Source organism: Strix aluco, chromosome 3, assembly GCF_031877795.1.
Source record: "Strix aluco isolate bStrAlu1 chromosome 3, bStrAlu1.hap1, whole genome shotgun sequence".
In the NCBI taxonomy this organism is placed as follows: Eukaryota; Metazoa; Chordata; class Aves; order Strigiformes; family Strigidae; genus Strix; species Strix aluco.
In genome coordinates, this window is record NC_133933.1 from 58,646,552 (window position 1) to 58,667,858 (window position 21,307).

Sequence of the window (21,307 nt, forward strand, 5' to 3'; positions counted from 1 at the left end):
AAGTAAATAAAGCAACATGTCCTTCTTTATAAACAAACAAACAAACAAAGCCATGTCTGCCAAGCAGTTGTGATATTTTAATGGAAAAATCTGTCTTTAAACAACAGTCAGAATTAGCACTTTAGAAACCACGTATTTGAGTGATAACTGCCACAATGTTTTAGGGGTGTTACACCTCAGTGGAACTGCTGAGAATGTTGGAGCATAGGTCAGATCAGCCAATATTAAAAGAGCAGCATTAAATATCTTTGGTTTGCAGTAGAAAAAGACACAGTTTTCTATTTGTACTTCAGGCAGAGGCAAAATGGAGGTAATATGGCATTGCATCATTACTCTTCAGAGCTCTGAAACCCCTAACATCCTTGGTCTGGCATCTATAAATACTTTCAATTGATATATACCACAATTAGGAGTCAGCTAGTGTTCGAATTTAGTTTATTCTAGAAGTTCAATGAAGTCTTCTAGAATGGCAAAGATTTATGTACATGCTTTGTACAAAGAGCCTCCAAAATGTCATTAAAAATTATTCATTACATTAATTATTCATTAAAAATTACATGCATGTGTGTTAAGGTTGAATTACTAAGCACACCACAGAGACATATATTTTTCACTTCTACAGTTTTCTTTCATCTCTTTGATAGGATCTTCCATTTTGTATTCCTTACCTATTTCACAAAAATCTTTAGGATCTCTCTCGCTCTTGCTTAACTTCAACAACATGCCGCTTCCAATCATCCCTCCTACAATTACAGTAGACTTGCAGTATGTAGCTCAGCATAGCAGTGGGTAAGGGAGAAAACATCTATGAAATAGAGACTTTAGGAGTTTAAGAGCTCTGATTGAAAGCATCCGTAGAGGATTATCTTTTTCTGAAAGTAGAAGAGCTCATTTGGGTGAGATGGAATTTTGTTAAAAGCTTGTAACACAAAACTCGTGAGTGCTGCACTGGAGTTAGAGTATTTTGCACACACTGGAGCTGATGAGGATTTGTTTGGTTTGATTTTTGCTGCCATAAGAAAGGTGAGATTTTACTATAAAAAGACAGGGGATGTCTGCGACAGTAGCTTATATGCCTGCTAATGGAAAGGTAAACTACAGATTGCCTCATAAATTTACTGACTGGCATCACTAGAAAGAGTTGGCTTTTTATATTATCTGGAGAGAGGAAAATTCATTACAGCATATCTCTGCAGAATAATTCTGACACTTCAGCTGACCAATCTGAACCAATGCTGATTTTATGAGGTTAAGACTGGTCAGAGATAAAGACGCATTAATCTTCTACCTGGGTCTCCAGTTGGGCTTGAATGAAATAGGAATTGCCCTAATATTTGACTAATTCAAATCAAGCTAATTCATCATTATTTTATTAATGTTAGATTTAGATCAAACCTTGGATCTTAATTCCAAATCAGAGTCTCGAACCTGATGACATGATTTAACCTGTCTCAAATCATTAGCAAGACAGAAACCCAGAGGCTGCAGTTGAATGGAAAGGTGGGTGTGCTTCATGGCACGCTTCTGAGTCCTGGTCTCTCAACCATCTTAATCAAGGTTTTGGTTGACGTGAGAAATAGCTGTCTTCCAGGCTGTGTAACTGCTGTTCTTACTATATGAGTTAATGCAAAGATAACTACCTGGACCCCCAAGTTCTGCTCTGATAAGAAGTTGTGATACAGCTGAAAAATTCACCTGGAAGCTCAGAAATGTCCTTGGTCCACCAAGCTGAGATACAGCCTTTCTCTGATGCTCAAAAGGCAGAGCTCTAGACTTACAACTGCATCTTCTGAATTTGGCAACCTGAAATGGCGACAAGAATCAAGATGTTGACAAATTCCAAGGTGTTGTCAGTGAGGCTGTTTCTGGACTAGGTTTCGACCATGCCTATATCAGAGTTGGTGTCACAGCTTGGACCATCTCACATATGCAGCCCCTTTTCACTTACAAAACAGTCCACTCCTACATTGCATACTCAGCTGAAATGGGTGAGACATGAAAGCCTACAGAAGCCTGGAAGGGAAGAAAACCTTTCTTCCTCCCCCTACCAACACTTCCAGGGTTAACAAGCATCAGCAATCTGCACATATGGTATTTTTGAAATTTAAGAGTTAACTTGCTTTATAACTCGTCTTTCTCCTGTCTTCTCCCCCCAGAGGTGCAGAGGTTAACCCACAGATCTATCTTTCTGCAGCCAAAGTCTGTACCCCTCAGCAGTCTTCCCAGATTCACTTCAAATAAAAGTTGATAATTCAAGATGGATGAGGGTTCACTCGAATGAAAGTGTTTGCAAATGAATGGAAACTGCATGCATGCTATAGAGAAATGAAGACTCAATAATACAAAGATTAAAAAACTTCTGTTGAGCTACTGGTTGTTGAAAAAGGAATTAAAATATAATACATCAAAACCATAAAATTGGATGTGTCCTCTGGAGATAAAACCCATCATCCTGATTTTGTATCTACGGAAAAATTCCGGGTTCTTTTAGCTGGCATGACTCATTATAACAAGGAAAAATTGTCTCAGAAGGACAGAAAACACATGTTACTTCTTCTTTTTTTTCCTTGCATTTCTAATTATACTGTTATAGCAACTTTAGCAGAAATATACGTGGTGTAATTCACATTGTGAGAACATTTGTTTGTTAATTCCCTGATCTTATCATATTCTGCTAGTCTTGTATTTATCCATCTAAATAGCTAAAACCCCACAGATGCACCAGCCGTGACTGCCTGTGTCAGGAAGATACAGGGTATCAGCTGCAGGAAGACTGGAATCAACACTGACTTAATGAAGAGTCCATGCCACGCCGCGGTGGGGCAGTCAGTGGAGGCAAGTCAAGCGTGATGGGTCGGGCTCTTGTGACACGTGATTGACTCCTGGCATGCCAAGGAATGGTGGGTGGGATGAGTCCCAGCTGGAAAAAAAGACCACACAAAAGGCATGAGCTGGGATGCAGCACTGTCTTTTGGGACACCTAGTTGAATGACTGACAAAAATCTATTATGGAGAAAGGGACGAGCATGACTAAAAGGTCTCACAGCATTTATTCTGACAGGATGATTAATTTCTCATTACTCATCCAGAATGGGGCTGTCTGGGGGGAATTCAGGGAAATATTTGATTCTTTCAAACATTGATTATTTGGAGAAAAGCTTTTGCATAAATCCAAACACTTCATCCTGTCTTTGTTTTGAAATGGCACAGTGCAAGCTTTCTAATTTCTTGGTGGAGGTTCTTCAGAGTCTCAGCACTATCAGGACTCTTTATTTCAAAGCCAGGAGCCAAATCCTTAGCTGCTTCTGAGGGTCTAACTTGGGCCATGCTGTACTTTTTCATATCAGCTAGTTCCTTGTCCTCCTCCTTGGACTATTGGTCCTGCTGATGTGGTGGGCTCAGGTCCATAAGAGGAAAAATCATGACTGCTAACCTGCAGTGCTGCATGGCTCCAGGAGTTTTCACCTGATAGCCACCTGGATAATAATCCTGACTTCTTCTTAGAAGGAAGCACTTTATGTTTGATAACCCTCAAGAAATAGAATAATTATTCGCTGCTTTACTCTTGTTCATTTCTACCTTACATGGGTCCTGTTTTTGTACCTTGTATCTCAAGTGCCATCCACAGCAGCTGACCTCAAGAAAGAAAGGAAAAGCTAGGATAGTGCTTTCACCCTTCACAAAAACCATATGTAGCAAATGGCCATGCTGAAGTCCCCCTAGTTCAATATCCTGTCTAGGTAGCAGGTGCCTAAGCAAATAAATATATGAACTGGGCAAACATTACAAGGAAATTTTCTAACTTAACTATTTTTGTTGGAGGTGCAGAGAGGGAAAGAATCAGATCTGGACATAGCAAGAGAAGGAGAAAATAACGGAAAGTGGAAAAGTGTTAACAAAAAGCCATTCAGCAGAGAAGTCATGAAGGAAAAGGGGAGGAATTGTGGAAATAGGAGATGATGAAAAATACAGCCCATGAGGCAGACAGAGCTGCAAAAATTGGTTGGGATAATAGACGTGGAGGAAGGATGGATGAATGGAGCAGTTAGAGAAAAAGCCCATGGAATAAGGGAACCAAGCATATGCCAGCGGGTAATAAGAACAGCCAGTCTCTACTATTAGCTATGTACGTAATAGAAAGGGGTTTAAGAACACAGTTTTAATGCTTATGTACTTAAGAGAGTCTGGGTTTTGAGTAAGTTTGAAAATTTCATTATTTTCTATCTATGTTACCCTAAATAACATAAATCTGGCCCCTTGCCTATACACCACTGAAGAGTGACAGTATAAAAACAAACATTGGAGAAACTAGAACATGCTTGTCATATGGCAGCTTTTTGGATAGCTCTGTAAAATGAATAGGTGCCACTGCTCCAGGAGTGCACAGAAGCCTCAGCTGTTCTGAACTGAATGGCAGGGCTTTTTCCCTAATTTCCTCTGGGGTCAGCATACTACCTTGCAGTCCTAGGACACTGGAGGACCCTTTTGGAATTGAGAGGATAATTGCTAAAGGGTTGAAGGGTTCTCTCCTTCCCTGACATATACTTTCTGTCCCACAGTAACTACAGCTGGTAATTACAGCTAGTGCCACAATTTTAGGACAAGCTGCACAGGCTAGTTAGAAATGACAGATCCATCTTTGCCCATTTTATTAAATCCTTTTTTTTTTTTCTCCACAAAATGCTTTGTGTCCTGGAAACCTGGTGCCTGATGTCTGCGGATTTTCACGACGTATTTGTTTAAGACATATGACTATGCTGACTGTTAAGTGAGTTCAATTTTATTAGGCAGTCCTGTATGTTTTAAACTCAATTTCTCAATGGAAAAAAATAAACAACTTGAAAGCTGCATAAAGATTGTTGCTTCATCGTTTGTGCATGTGTCCGATGAAGAGCCTCTTCTTGATGAAGAGGAGTATGTGGAAGTTTGTAGAAAAAAGGAAACAAAGCTTACAGTAAATGTCCAAGTGAGAAAAGCTTTTGGCTTTTTGTTCATTATGATTCTAACACTGTACCATATGGAAGTGCTAGATTGTAAATTGTGAGGACGTAAATACTCACTAGTTTTCTACCCACTGTGCTGATATTCAGCTGGTATTTCTAGGGACTTCTACAACTGAAGTAGCAGCAAGAACACCACTGTTAGTAATAATTTAGGATTTCTTCTTATATTTACCTGCAATAAACAGTTCATTTAAACAGCATTCAGTCTGAAGCAAAATGTTTTAAATACAGGTAAAATTCAACCATGTGCGGACCTTGTCAGCACTATCTCCTGGCTCAAAGCCAATAGTAATGAGAGTTGGTCAGTGTTTTAAGTTTGTGAAGACAAAACTGTCTTGAATTATTGCAGTGAACAGTTTCTTTATGAAAACAGGTGTCTGTCAGCAGCTGGTAAAATAGCAGTCACAATATATTTCTAGGGATAAAGTATATTTTGGGGTTTTTTTAGGATAATTTTGTTTTCTTTCTTGCCATGAAAGGCAAAGATGGTAGTACTTGTGCAAGCCTGTTTTACCTTCTCATTGACAGCAACATATAAAAAAAAAAAAAAGTGACAGATTGACTTGGTTAATAGAGAACTGGCTAGTCTGTGGAAGAAGTTTAGCTCTTATACTTTCTCCTGTTACTGAGGAAAAAGAGGCTAAAATTTTAGACTGACTTCTTGTTACAGAATTTGGTCTGAGGAAAACAGCAGCCTTGATTTGGATATTTATTCCCATTTCTATTCAATTTCCTTTTCTATTGCATTCAGAAAGTGATCTTCTAGTTATCACATACTTGATCTTACATTAATGCCTGTAAATTTTTATGGGAAAGGAGCATCACAGTAAATAAAGTCACTGCTCTGTTTCAAATGCACTCTCAAATCCAAAACAATTTTATCTTCATGACAGAGAAAAATGGATGCTTCATCAGCTAGATCCTTTTACATTCCCAGTTAGATATCTCAGTGAGCGTTAAATTACTACAAACATAGTGAGTAAATTTAGAGCAGGGGGTCATGGTTTTGTATATTTTAAAGTTTCCTTTAAAATTTAAACATTACTTTGTTTATGTAAAGTACTAAGTGATACATGTGGTTTTGTAAACAATTTTGTTTTTACACTTAAATTACATATCAATTCCTTATCGTAATGTTCTCATTAGTCTCCTTTTTTCTTTTTTCCTTTCTGTGATAGATCTTTTGCTTAAATAACCCTTCATACCTCACAAACAGCATCCTTTCAAGTTTTTGTCTGCTGACAAAATATGAGGAGAAGCTAGGAGAACTTGGTTTGTTTAGCCTATAGATGAGAAGGCAAAGGGAACCAAACTGCAGCCTTTCACTATGGGGAAAGCTAAAGAGAAGGCAGAGCCAAACCCTTCTTAGAACTGCTCAGCAAAGGGACATGAGACAAAGGTCACGATTGCTTTGACTAGACAAGAGGAAGAAATTCTTCATGGTGAGAGTGGGTCAGTGCTGGATGATACCACCCAGAGAGGCCAGGGAACCTCCATCCCTGCAGATTTTCAGAAGCCAACGGGGCAACCCCATCTGCAGCCTGATCAGAGTTTGCAATTAGCCCTGTTCTGAGTGGAGTATAGGACTGGGTGACCCCCAGAGGTCCTTTCCAATCTAAATTTTCCTAATCTTCTACAAAAGAGTACTTAAAATAATGGTCACCTGATTTTTTAATGAGGAAAAGTCAAGTCTCCACAATATTTAACAGCCAGTACTATTCATAAGAGTTAGTACAGCTCATGGGAGTTGACACGATATGTACCAATTTTTGAAGTTCTTAGCTTTATAGGTAAGTTTATTTCTCTGCAGAGTTTACATGAGCAAATTGTCCTTTACATGATGCGTTCTGTTGCTATATATTCTTTAAGATTAACACTTTAGATAAAATATGGGATATTTTCAAACCTTCTCTGACCATCATCATTATTTTCCTCTGGATTCTTTGCCAATGTACTCCAGGTACAGTCATATAATTGCAACATTTTACACAGAAGTATAAATAGCTCTATTCACCTGAACTAATAGCCTGGTTCTGCAAGTATTTTCCATTGTGTATGACCAGTTCCATTCATTCTAGTGAATTATTCACCTTGTGCCCTAGTGGAAACCCTAGAAAAGTATTTGAGAATCTGCTTCTGTTGTTTTGGAAAAGTATGGAAGTATTAGCTTGCACTCATTCATTGCACATTATTCATTGCAACATAATCATGTGGTATTCCCTCACTATGTGTGTGAACCTGAGTTTCCTTTTCTAGCTGAACAACTTCACAAATACCTTAACGGAATTGTATTCATTTCAGAGTCTTCCTCACATTCATCCGCTGTGTGATTACTCTTCTATGTATTTGTGTTCTTGTCTAACTTTGTTTCAACCATCAAATACATCAGTGTATGATTCAAAACATTAAAAAGTGTTTAGGTATCCAGAGCAAAGGCCCAAACTGCTTCCTTAATGTCTCAAAAATTGAGTAAGTCTTGATAAAGGTAGGAAAAAAACCCCAGCCCTAAGGATTCCTGAATACATTTTGTATCTAGGTGTAAGTTAGTGTTCAGCTACATTTTTATCTCATCCCAAGCAAAATGACTATATACAACATCTCATGGTATAGAAAATGCATGACCATAGCTTTGCAAAATCTATCATATATTATTGCCAGATAATGTAATCCAATAGATAATCATATATTTTAATAGAATACCCTTCAGAACAGAAGTTCAAGGATGAAACTTTTGCATTCATTGGTACACTGCAGAAATGTAGAGTGTCCTCAGTTTAAAGGATACCTAAATAAATGATTTGGTTAAAACATCCTTTACATTTGCTAAGCAAACCTGTCATTGCTATGCTGTAACGTTTTTGGCAATATCGATCACATCTATACTGTATTACATGAACAATATAGTCTGACATGGTGAAACCTGCCAGAAATCTCAGTTTTTCCCCACAGTGGGTCTGCAAAGCTTACAGAGTAGAAGAAAATCCTCAGAGAAAATAGTATCTTTTCTGTCACGTCAACTCATCTGGACTTGGTTCTTCTGAATACAAGCTAGAAAAAACTTTTATCCATTTTGCTGGAAGCTACCCTTAAATGCAGAAATCTGGCCCTTACCCTCCCCCAGCAAACTGCTTACATGTAAAAACTCTAGCAGCAACTTCATAGCAAACATTTCTGTACTCGCTCTCCATATGTGTCTATGTATATTGTGGCTGCAACATAGCAATCCTGTTTCATTGGTGTGACTTCTAATACATCTTCCCACCTTTGTTATCTGCTGCATTTGAAAAAGAAAGTCAAGGCTGAGTTTGGAAGTGTTGGAGACAATCCAGTCATATGGAGCACTTCAGAAATTAAGCCCATTGTGTCAAATATTCAACAGCCCACACAATTCAAATAAATTCCAGTCAAACTGTGGATTGATTAACTTAAGCTCTAATAAGCTTAGAAAGAAGTGATCTTTATTTGAATGACAATGTATGGAAAGCAGGAATAAGTGTCCTTTTCTCACCTGTTTATAACAGGTAAGAAAATATTATTTATTGCATGCTATGTGTCTCTCCCAGAACAATGCTGTTCAGTTTCCTCTGGAAGGCTCATCCTTTCTTACGTATTCCATTGGCAAGGTCAGAGACAACAGACCATTCCATAGCCTGTGCACAGGCTTAGGAAATCCTAGAAAAGAGGATGATTATTTGCATGATGAGAGTAGCGTATGATACTAAATGAAGGAAGCCATGATGTGTGGCGCTAATATATTTACTTTTTAACTCATCATAGTTCGTTCTTTTTATCCTGGAACTTGAAGGCAGACTTACCTGTAGGTGCTTTATCTCACCCATATTAGTTGTCTGCTTGTGCTCCTTTCATTTATAAATTGCTCGTGCTCCAGCTCTTTGTTTAGGCACAACCTATTTCCAGCACGTCAGGAAACCCTATGCATTCAGGGAAAGCTTCTCCCATCTTGTAACATATAAATACCTTAATTAGTATGTGTATATAACACAAGTATAAAGAGTGTACTGCAGAGGTAAACTAAATTTAAGGTGAAATAGGGTGTCTGGATTCCACCACTGAAATTAATCTGCAAATTCAGCAAGAAATACTGTTTAGAGTGATACTAGCCTATTGATTTAATAGTTCTATAGATGCAATACGCATGATAGGTGGGGACTTACAATCAGCAAGCACACTCTTAGGTTTCAGCTGTATTGAAACCACAGTTCAATGCATGATAAATTAACATTTTTTTGCATTTAATCATTTTTAATAATAACTTTGCACCTAATAGAAAGCACATAAAGGAGGTTTTCAGAGTTTGTTGTTATTACTCGAAACATGCCTCCATTTCCAGCTCCGCCACTCCATGACCTTCCTCCTTTCTCACTCTCACATTAGCTTCCCAACATATTGACTATCGCTCCCCATTTGGTGTCGTGTGGGAACTTGCTGAGGATGCACTCCACCTTGTCACTGAGAGTATCAGTGAAGATGTTGTACCATGCTTGCCCCAGTATCAACCCCTGAGGAACGCCCCTTCTAACCACCCACCAAAACTTCATGTGAGTCTTCACAAAGACTTTTCCCAGGGACTGAGGAGAGGTGGACTGGTCTTTTGTTCCCTAAACTTCTGATCATTGTCTTTTTTAAAGGTGGACGTAACGTTTTCTTTTGAATTGTTTATTTTTGTATTTCAAAGTCACGTAAAACTTTGCTGTATTTGCTACCAGGTTAACTCATTTTGTGAAACTAAAATCAATGCCAAGCACAACCAGAGAGAGTTTCACAATGTTGTAAGCTGCTGCCAAGCTCCACACTCCCATAAGGGTGCAGCACTTCTGTCCCTTTTACAGGTGGGAGACCTGCAGTTTACCAAGCACATCTGAATAGTGTATTTGCAATACCTTAAAAGCCTTCCAAGACCCTTCCAAAAAGCACGCATCAAAATGATATAATTCTGTACGCACTGTCAATAAGCTGCAATATGGGCTGTACCAGTCAGTTTTTCCTCTCTCTCACACCATCAATTCCAGCTCCAGTTCACAGGATGTCCTTGCTAATTTCTCCGGCGTTGTCAGTCTTTCACCAGGTCTGTGAAGAGAAGATAATTGCTGCTTCAATCTCTGTCTCTGGCCTGAGAATAGGATTTGAAATATTATGTGGCTGGGAAGGAAAATAAGATACAGAAAAAGAAGAGGGGTGGAAGGAGATTTTAAAGGAAATAAAATGCTGCTCCTCCCTTTCTCCCCTTTTAGCACATGAATCTGTGTTCTCCAGGCTTTATACCCAGAGGCTGCATTTTAACCACTTGTAAATATCTAACCTTTCCAAAACACCTTGCAATGTAACGCTTTTTGTGAGAATGCTGCTGGGCTACATAATCCTGCGGTGAACTACCGTGAGGTCCCGAGGACAAGTGTGGGCCTATCTGCTAAAAAAAGTCCTTCAGGAAACCTGTTACAGACAAACCCTCACGAAATTACCAAAGGCGGTGTGTCCCTCCTCCGGCACCCCACTGCTGCGGGGAGGCAGGGTCGGTCCCCGGGTGCCCCCAGCTCAAGTAGCGCTGCCCCTGCCCCTGCCCCTGCCCCTTCTGGCGGGACCCGGCAGACAGGCCCAGCCCGACAGGCTTCGTCTCCCTCAGCGCCCCACGCGTCGGGGCTGACGGGTCCGCTGAGGGAGAGGGATTTTCGTGAGAAAACAAGTTTCAACCCGTTTAAAATTGAAACTGGCCGCGGGGTCCACGCCTCACCCCCCGGGGTCGACAAGGGGAGCGGGCGGCGCTTTCCGCGGGGGCCTGGCGGGGGCGCTGCGAGCCCGGCCGTGCGGGCAGCGCGCGGCGGGCAGCGCGCGGCGCCTCCGCCGGCCACGGGCAGCGCGCGGCGGCGGCGGGTGGGAGAGCGGGGCCGGCCCCTCCCGCCTTCCCTCACCGGCTTCCCGGAGACGCGGGGGGACGCTCGCCCCTGCCGACAGCCGCGCTCTCCGCGCCACACCCCCCCCCCCGCCCCCGGCGAAGGGGCTCGGTGCCCCCGCGGAGAAGCCGCTGCAGCCGCCGTCGGTCCGGCTGTCCCAAGGGCGCCGAGGGCAGCTCTCCGGGCCGTGCCCCCTCGGCGCGGTGCCTCGGCCTTGCCGGGGGCGAACGGGGCTGGGCAAGCCCGCCGGTTAGCCTGAGGAGCGGAGGCAGTGTGTCCCCCCCAGCCCAGCCGCTGCCCGCTGCCCGGCGGGGCTGCCTTGCCCCCGGCCGGCACACGCCGCCGGCCCGTGCCCCCGGCGGGTCGGGCAGGGGGCGGCCGGCGGCAGAGACGGCGGAGAAAGTTGCAAAGGCCTCGGGGAGAGCCAGGGCAGGGGGCTGGCAGCGGGGTGACGGGCGCGGAGGAGAAGCGGGAGAAGCCGCACCGGAGCACCGGGAGGAGCCGGAGGAGATCTGCTGGCGGCGCGTCAGGCGCCTCAGGGGTAGGGGAGGACGGAGGAGCCGGGAGGGGGGCAGCGCTCCCTCCGGGGTGCCGCTAGCAGGGAGGGGACAGCGCCGCCAGCAGCCGGGGGACGGGGCGGGGGAGCGCCAGGGACCTGTCGCAGAGCAGCCCGGCGGCCGCCGCCGCCGGCGGAGGATGCCCGGAGCGCCGGCTGCCCGCACGGCCCCGTCGCCGCCGCCGCCACCGCCGCCTCCTCCTCCTCCTCCTCCTCCTCCTCCTCCTCCTCCTCCCCTGGGCGGCCGCGGGCAGCGGCGGGAGGGCCGGCGGCGGCAGCGGGGAGCGAGGGAGCGAGCGGGGAAAGTTGTGCGCGGCGGGCGCAGGGCTGCGTGCCCCGGGGGGGCGGGGGGGCAGCGCCGGCGCGGAGAAAGTGGGGTTGGAAAGCAGTTGCTGGGCTCGCTGCTGCCGAAGCGCATTAACCATCATCCCAGGGATGAAGGGGACCTGGGAAAGTAACTCGGAAAAGTGAGTGGGATTCTTATTTTTTTTTTCCTTCCTTCTTTTTTCCTCCTAATCCGAAAGGAGCCGTTTAAAAGGAAAGCAAAAGCCGCCGTGGTGCACCCGCTGCCGGGAGAGATACGGGAGGGGAGGGCCCTGCACACCGGCAGCCCTGCCCGTGCTGGGCGAGGGTGCGGGACCTGGCGCTCGGGTCTCCCCCAGCACGATCGTGTACCCAAGCAGCTACACATAGTAAACAGATTCATCATGCGACAGAGCTCAGGAAGGTGAGACAGAAGCAGAAACAGAAACTAACACTGAAAGGAAGAGGGGAAAAAAAAGACAGCGGCTGCGAATTACTTCCAGAGAAAGTGGGTGGATGTTGTGCAGCAGCGACTTGGGATTTTAGGGGATGCACCCTTACATTTTGCTTCTCTCTAGTCCGAGCCTCCCTTCTCCGGTGGCAGAAAGCGGCTGTACTTGGTGGTAGGAAAACAGGAGGAGGAATAAACAGGAGGGGTTCGTTCAGCAGGGCTTGCGATGCCCTCCTGATCTGCTTTAAGGATTATTTTTTTTTCCTGGTGGATGTGGATTTCTTGACCTTGATTTTGAGACCTTTTAGTTGCCTCGCAGTTTTGGGGATTTTATTTCCTTTGGCGAGGAGTGGACAAGGGGGAGGCTGGCTTCGGTGCTGAAAGTTGCAATCTCTGTTATTTCGGAGCCAGCATGTGCACCAACATAGTCTACGAGTGGCTGAGGACCCTGCAGCTTCCCCAGTACGCGGAGTCCTTCGTCGACAATGGCTACGACGACCTGGAGGTCTGCAAGCAGATCGGGGACCCGGACCTGGATGCCATCGGCGTTGCCGTGCCCCACCACCGGCGCCGGATCCACGAGGCCGTGCGGCGGCTGAAGGAGGCGGACGAGAGGGCGGCGGGGCTGTACTTCACCCTGGAGCCGCCGCCGCCGCCGCCGCTCCCCCCGCGGCCGGCGCCCCCCGCCGCCGGGCGCTGCCCCCGGCGGGCGGCGGGGCAGGAGGAGGCGCGGCGGGGGGCGGCCCCCCGGCACCGGCCCGGCGGCGGCGGCGGGCGGCGGGGGGCGGCGGGCGGCGGGGGGCTGGCCGCCTACCCCAGGCTGAAGCTCAAGATCATGATCCGGGACAAGCTCATCCGCGACGGCATCAACCTGAGCAAGCCCCCCTACTCCAACAAGGTAAGAGGGTGCCCGCCGGGCGCTGCGCCCCGGCTGCGGCGGGGCGGTGGCGGCACCTGGGCAGGCCCCTCAGAGGCAGCGGTTGGGTGGCGTCCGGCTGGAGGGGAGGGGGCCCGGCAGGGCCTGGTCCCACCTCTGCGGGTGCCGAGTGGCTCCGGCTGTGCCAGGCGCCTCTTCGGAGGGACGCGGGGTCGGGACTTGGCACCTGCCAGGTATGAGGGGAAGCGGGGCCAACACGGTCACGTCCACCAGCGCTTGTTGGCTGACGCAGACTTACAGGGTGGTGCCTCTACTTCGTTTGGTTTTGCCTCTATTTTCCTTTTTTTTTCATTAACGGGTTTAACTTTTAGTCCAGTCTAGTTTGGGGCGTGAAGGCGAAATTGACAGGACGGTCTTGATTGTTTGGTTTGTTTGGTTTTCTTTTCTGTGAAACTTTTCCATTGTGTTGGAGAGTGATGGCTTCTCTCATCTTTTGTTAAAGGTCATATTTTAGTGTCAGTTTCTGTTGAGAAATGGCTCGTGAAGCAAGTGGTGATCTGGCTGGAGGAACAACTCCTTCTGTTGCCTGGATTTATTTACTGGAGGATGGTAGTGACTGGTGAATGTCAAAACTATTCATCAGCCACTCCAGCACAGGTTGGTCTTATCTCCAGGAGATACGGTCTGCTGAATGGCCAGAAAAGTGCCGGTCTCGTAAGAGTGTATTCCAGTTTGATGAAACCCCAATATTTACCTAATTCTTACATTTTGAAAAGGTTAAAATGTAAGGTTAATGCGGTTTGGAAGATAGAAATTGTTTTATCTAAAGTTTTCTGTAGGTTTCCTGCTGAAAATATCATATGCAGAACAAATAAAACAGTAGAATTAAATGGATAATACCATGGAGGAGAAAATGATTTGTGAAAGAAAATAAGGTATTATAATGCCTGGTTGCTTCAGAGTTCAGAATTAAGTGCTTCAAAGTTGTTTGATGACCAAAGTAATTTGTATTTTCTTTAATGATTTGAAGTCTGATTTTTCAGAAAGACTGAGTAGTTGCAGTTGACCTTCAACTTGTGGGTACTTTTTACCTCTGAAAAGCTTATGAAGGTATGGAAGCAGGATAATGGGGAAATTTACAGGTCTGGGTTTACAGAAATGTGAGGAATTAAAACCAAGAATGAATTATCGTGCTGTCGGGGTCCTGGGTGAGAGGATAATGAGTAAAATTCAACTTGGATAACAATGTGGAGGTGCATGTAAGAAGACTGATAGGACCATAAATTTCAGGACTCCAGTTTTCTAATGGCTTGGTGATAGACGGCCGCTAGTCACGTCTCAAGTACAGCACAGTTGAGTGGTTTGGGGTATTTATTTGTTCCCTTTTCCTGAAACAGCTGGCTGATGACATTGTCAGAGACAGTGTATCAAAGCTGATAGGACAGTAGCCAAATCTAACAAAACATCTATGAACATCTAGTCTGAGTACACCCTCTTCCAAAAGTTAGTGTATCATTTCAGAGAGATTTTTTTTTTTTCCCTGCCTTTGAAGTGATACATCATTGGACTGACACCCTTCTGAAATTACCATTGCATGTCTTATATAAAAGAACTTCTAGGGAAGTTCTTGCTTATCAGTGTAGCTGCAGCACATCACCCACCTCCATAGCTACATTTCACTTCTTCCTTTTGACTCTGTGTATGTTCATAGTCACCGATTGCATCTTACCGAGTGGATCCTCTGCCTTCTCTCTCCCATACCTCCTCCATAGGGATTGTAAAATTTCTAAGATACCAGCATATGACATCAAGGAAATTCAAATCTTTGGCATTGATTTCTTCTTTAACTCACCTTATTTTAATTTGATGGGTCTGATAATAGCATGGATTAACTGTCAGGGCAAGATCATTTTACACAGAAAGTGTAACTCAGCTTTAATCGGCTTAAAACTAAATGCAGTATTTTAAGGTAGAAAGAGGAGCTGTGCTTACTTTCCTAGTTTTATTTCAGCCTGTGGTGTCAATGTATTTATTTTGGATGATAAATGCATATAACATCATATTTTTACAGTAATAGAAAAACTTTCTCCATCTCCTCAGTGTGAATCATTTCACATCGTAGCATGTTGTAAGAAACCATAAAGCTGGCAAGATTCGAGTGTGTGTTGCTCAACATGTGTTATTCTGAATGCCACCCACTGTAGCAATCCATCTCCAAAACGGCTTAAAGGGAATAGCAAAAAATCACGTCACTGTACATTATTCTTTGGATGTTGTTTAGAGCAAGAAAAATTAAATATTCTTTCATTTGAGAAAGAGCCATATTATAACAATGTCTCTTTTTTTTTAAAAAAACAAAAACAAAAACTTTTAGAAAATTGTGGATATAATTTAAGCAACCTGTATTATACTTTTTATGTAGAATATGCAGTGTACAGACTCCTGCATGTCAAAAGAAACTGGATGTATTCTCTGCCGTGCACAGGATTAAAGAATCATCTTGAGGTTTGTGTCAAGATTTTTGTACATGTTTATCACACGTCCAGCTACAGATGGTCATGTGGATATTTGGGAGCAGGGCACCAGACACTGACCTATTTGACATCTATTTGCATTTCTGGTGCTGCTGAGCTGCTAACTCGTTTTCTACTTCCCTCCAAGGCTTACATGGAGAATGCCATCGTCTTTTCCTATTAATACCTATGAATGGAAAGTAGTATCTATGAATGGAGGAGCATGCTTGTGTGTTTATGTATATATACATACATGTATATGCATTTTACTTGTTTCCTGAGAAGTACTTCATGTGTTCAGTTATGTAGTTCTCAGACAATTTTGGAGTTTTATTTGAAAACATCCATGAGAACTGGAAGTGCTGCTCCTCTGTCTGGTTTATAGCCTTTTGCTAGCTTGCCTGAGCTGTAGATGTGTCAAAAGATCAAAAAATAGTATTGGATGTGGCTGTGGAGATGTTAAAAGCATCCTTTTGCCGTCCTTCCAGTGTTGTTACTCTATTTTCAGATGAAGGGTGAAACAACAGAGTGGAAAGGATAGAAATGTTTTGGCATGGTAAATTTTAGTTTAACTCAGTTTGATTACAGTCAGCAGAAATGACTAACAACTACTTAGCAGAGCTTAATATAAATCTCTTAAAGACGTGCAAACTTTGAATTGAAGCCATGTGTATGGGTGACTTCAGACATGGAGAATTATCACAAGGCATCTTGATTATTTCCATGTAGAATTAGAACAAGGCCTCTTCCTCAAATCGCATCTGATATATTTTTCAGGTATAAACCAAGGAATATAACTGTAACTGAGGAGGACTCTACAGAAGTCAGATTTTGTTCCATGTTGGTAATGCTCCTTAATACTCAAAGCCTTCTGTTTTAATTCCATGCCTGCTGTTGCTGGCTGATAGCCTTAGAAGTCTCATATAGCTAAGAAACTTCTTGTGGAGATGATGGGCTTTAATGCCCTTCAAACAAAGGACCCGTGGTACCTCTCTGAGTCAAGTGAAACATCTGTGTCATCTCAAAACATCCAGCTGCTTAAAAAAATTATCCTTGATGGTTGTAATTCTGTCCTTAATTAGGAACTTAATTAGGCCCCATGTAGTAATAGTATTAATATTCTTTTGCCATGTAGAACTTTTGGGGGATGAACTAATGGCAGAAGGAAACCAAAATGAGCAGCCCCCCTGGCTTCTAGTGAAGATGAATGAAGGAAAACGCAGCACTGACCTGAACCAGCCGGATCAGAGGAAGTAGAGCCTTTACCTCCATACGGAGACACTTCTTGCCTTGGTGGGCTCATTGTAAAACGGATTATGTCCATGCTGGGTTTGAGCAGGAGTAATGTCACTAAATGTCACTGTGATAGGGAAAGCAGAGGAACACCCGTTTTTGTCAATATAAAGACAAATAGGGTACCTCGTCATGGAACATGCCAAAAGAAATTAAGTATTCTATTTATCTTGAATATATATTAAGGCACATTTAATAGTTTACTGGAATTTCATTACTATTTCTAATTGAAATAAATGGCCTGACCTGTTTCTTGATGAACTTTATTCAATTTTTCATCTGCAGAGAATTGCAAATACATTAAAAATCAGTAAAAACATACATGCATTAAAAGCTCCCACACCAATTAAGGTGATTTTCTTAGCCTCAGTAAAGTTATGTAGATTTCAATATTTATGAGAGAGAATAAAACTGTAGTGTGACATATGTATGTGTACGTGACCTCATTGTCACTCACTGTGCTGTTCATGATCATCAGCACGCTTGGAAAACAAACACTAAAAATTCAGCTGCATTTGAGGTTATAATCTCAAGAGTTCAAGCAGATGTAGAAAAGTAGGAAGTCAGATCCAAGTGAGTGTCTGCGTAAACACCCAAACACATTTTTTTAAGTTCTGTGCTGGTGATATAGCACAGATTTGTGGTTCTGATTAAATCTTTGTTTAGGCCTTGCCACTACAAAATTAGGAATATTTCGCATAAGCTAAATGTTAAGAGGTAAAGATGCCAGCAATGCTGCTTTGAAATACACTGGCTGAAGCTGAGTCTGGGGCTGGATAATGTAGTCAGTGCTTTAGATATCTACAGAATTGAATTCAGTGAATTAAAAATACGGTGCTTTGAAGAAATGACAACACGCACCCATACTAGAATTAAACATGAACCTTTTTCTAAAGACCTGACTGCTTTGGAATAACTGCATCAACTCTGATTAGCAGAGCATTCTCAAATATGCCTTGGGGAAAGCTGCCTATTGACAAAAGTACTAGTGCATTAAGTAGTAACAATATTTTCATGGCAATAAATTAGCAAAGCTACAGGCAATGTTCATGAAGTGAAAAGGTATTTTATATAAGAAACCATTGAATTTGGCTTTGACTTCATAACTCTTGTTTTCTTTTAAAGAAAATACAGCACCTCATACATTGGGCAGTTGTTTCAAAGTCCCAGTTTATTAAACTCACAGAAAACAAACTGGAAAAGATCTTCTTCCAATCAGACCATTAAGGCAAAATGTTGCAGAATATGAATAATACAGTAATGTGCCATATTAGCATTTGAATTGTTCCTGAATATTTTAAAGTGTATTCAGTCTCCTCTGGAAATGCTTAATGTAAATCTTCCCGGGTTTCATTATCTCTCAGTTTTGAGGGGAGGAAGATCCCATTAGGGTATATTAAAGGTGGAGCCCTGAGAGAGATAGTATCTACTCCACAGGCTTCTTGCCCCCTTTCTACGATCACGTTCAGTGTATTTTCTCAGCCCTGGTCACAGGGTGAGGTGGGGGCAGGCTGGCAGAGGTGAAGGGGAGCATGTGGCTCCCAGCTCCAAGGAACTGTGTGTGTCTGAGCTGCCTGCCACTGCCAGCAGCAGCAGCTGCCCTTTAAGGGGGATCCTTCCCTCATCCTCCACACAGCTCCAGATTTGAAGGAAAAGCTAAACTAACAGGTCCCTGGCAAAAGAGAAATGGCCTCTTGTAGTTCCCTGAAGGCTTCTTCTTTCCCCAAAGGACATGATTCAGTCAGACCTCTGGGGTGCAAAGCTGAACTGAATTTTCTGACATAATGTGGGGTTTTGTTTGCGTACTGCACCTCAACAGGGATGCCACCTGTGGTATGGCAAACGTCTAACTACCAGTTTCACTCCCGCACACCGATAAACCTGTCTTGTTTCAAATAAGTTTGGCAATCATAAGTCCTTCTGAGGAGAAGACACATTTTAAGGAAAATATTTCTGTTGATACCCCCACCCCCAGAGCTTCTGTCTCCACCATATGTAGGATGGTGAAGCCCATACACACAACCATGTGCAAGGAATACCAAAGAAACCAAGATAATTTCTTACCAACAAAGTAATCTTGTGAACCATGTTTCTAGTTTTGTTTATGATGAATATCACTATCTCACATGTACCATAATATATATAGGACAGCTGTGTCCCTGATTTCAGATGTGAAATAGAAGAGTTTGCCTAAAATCATGAAAAATTTTAGACAGATGAAGCATTTGGACCCACTACTGCAGTGTCTTTGTCCATTGCCTTACAATTAAAAGTAAACTTCCTTACATGTAAGTAACAGAAAAGCAATCAAGGCATAATCAGTAACTTGGCTATATGACAATTAGTTATGCCTATTAATTTTGCCTGTTAGTTATACCCCTTGTGCATATGTCATTATGAAAAATCCCTATCCACTAAGGTATATAGATCCATGTGTATAATCTGAAACATACTAACAACTATTACAGAATTTTTGAAAAGTGCAGCAGAGGGCTTTGAAATGACAGGAATATTGTTATTGCAGATTAGGAACGAATTTATTGTATCACTTACAGGAGCTCACTTACTGGTTTGAGACTCTTCCAAAGCAGGAGAGGACGGAATGCGTTAAGACTAGATTGGTAGGTTCAACTTCTAAATTTCTTGCTTTGTCAGTTTGAATGAGCCCCTTTGCTTGGTGTTTGACAATGCTATCTAGTTCAATCTCTTTGTCTAGGCTAATATGACATCTCACATTGATGTGCTTATCTTGACAAATGTGGTGGCTTGTACACACTGCAGGAATTGTCGTTTATTAAAAGAGTGCGGTGGCACTATGTTTAGCGCTGCCACGTTATTTTGGGACTGGCTGTGCAGCAGGAAGGGGAGAATCGGGTGAACCTTCCCTGACACTGGCAGTCTGCGAGCCGAGCTGGCCCAAAACTGTCTCCAGTGACTCATCCAGCCTCTTTGGTTTGTTACTTGCAGATAGTAAAAAACTTCTCTTACGATTTTGCAAAACAAAAGAGAACTGGTGTGTCACATGAAACACAAGTAGAAGGGCCTTCAAATAGTATCTCGTCCTGGTTCTCACAAACTCAGCGGGATGTGAATGACAGTGATGCATGCCTCTCATGGGAGCCTTGCTCCTCCAGTTGGTTTCATTCCCAGTGAAGTCAGTGGGGGTTTTGCCAGAGATTTCATTTGATGCTGGGTTTGGCATGAAGTGTTCGAATTTAAATCAACTAACAAGCACACCCTTACCGACTGTAATTGTTGTGGGGGGTGAGAACAAGATGACATGAGAACAATAAATACAGCAGTAGCATGCAAAAAAAGAAATCAGAACTTTTCAGAGCTTTAAATACCACCATTAGCAGCTTGAACAGCAGCAAGGCAGACTTCTGAACATGATCTTACAGGTTTGTGCTAGAATAAATGTTTGGTAAATATTCTCTGAAATCTCCACTGATGTATATTGGCTGGAAGCAAGTACATATAGTTGTTTACAGCTGTCCTGTCAGTAACTTAAAATCAGGGAGAAACGGCAATAATATATAGCAAATAAAACTTACAGCCAGGTACAAGTGTATGTCTTCCATAAGTTCTTTTTTCTCTAAGAACAACTGCATTGGTTTTGAGGAGTCACATCCTGAAGCAGGGATGTGGTGTTATCACTGCATATGATGTCAGTCAGAACTTTATGGGAAAATTAAGTCCGATTCTGATGTCTGCCTCAGAAACCACACAGTAAATATGGTGTGGTTAAGAAAAGAGTTAAAAAGCTGGGAAAAAGCTTGCCTTTCAGTCAGGGACTAAGAAAAGCTTGTAGTGTTTTTTTCCCAGAATTAGTTAAGTGGCCACTTGGCCATGCTCTCACATACATGAAAGGAAATACTTTTATTAGCAGAAAAAGGCATTGAGAACTGCAGTGGCTGAGAGCTGGAGCTAGGCTATTCATGCTGTGGAGAAGGCTAAAAGCCAGAATAAACCAAAAATTTAATAAGTTTTATTTAATTCCATAGAGAAAAAAACCACCTCAAGACTGGAATTGGGTGCCAGTTCTGCATCAGTGTCCTTGGTTTGTGGATGGAGATGTCTTCTGGAAGTGACTCTTCTGCACTAGCAAGCTCCTGTCCCTTGGGCTCTACATCTCCCAGCCCTGCTGGCCCAGAGCCTCTGTGTACCCAGAGCTACCCATCGCCTGACTTCTCCCCTAAGTCTGCCTCAAAGCACACTATCTTCTTCCCTAAAAGCAGTCTTTTTCCTGCCCAAGAATGTACTTCTTTTGCTTCAGGTCTTCCTAACCTTTTTCTCCCCAACCTACATTCACTCAACAAAGCTGAAGAATGTTAACCATGATCTATTTAGGTGAAAAGACAGAATTGATGCAGCAATACCTTTTTGTATAGCTTTGAGACAA

The 21,307-nt window shown here is 43.2% G+C and overlaps 1 protein-coding gene and 1 long non-coding RNA gene across 3 annotated transcripts in view; one reads left to right on the plus strand and one right to left on the minus strand.

Annotated features, from left to right (window-relative positions):
- Positions 1-8,489: 8,489 nt before the first annotated feature.
- LOC141920993 (uncharacterized) lies at positions 8,490-12,605 on the minus strand. The gene is made up of 3 exons (XR_012622520.1): positions 12,333-12,605; positions 9,968-10,091; positions 8,490-8,675 (listed from the first exon to the last, which is right to left on the minus strand). It is a non-coding gene; the product is annotated as an uncharacterized LOC141920993 (long non-coding RNA).
- The window catches only part of LOC141920991 (SAM and SH3 domain-containing protein 1-like), a 574,883-nt gene continuing 565,332 nt past the window's right edge, over positions 11,757-21,307 (plus strand). For both annotated transcript variants that reach the window (XM_074818712.1, XM_074818713.1), the window contains exons 1-2: positions 11,757-11,935; positions 12,634-13,120. In XM_074818712.1, coding sequence (XP_074674813.1) covers positions 11,904-11,935; positions 12,634-13,120 — 519 coding nt within the window. In that variant the 5' untranslated portion in view covers positions 11,757-11,903. The remainder of the gene's footprint in view (positions 11,936-12,633; positions 13,121-21,307) is intronic.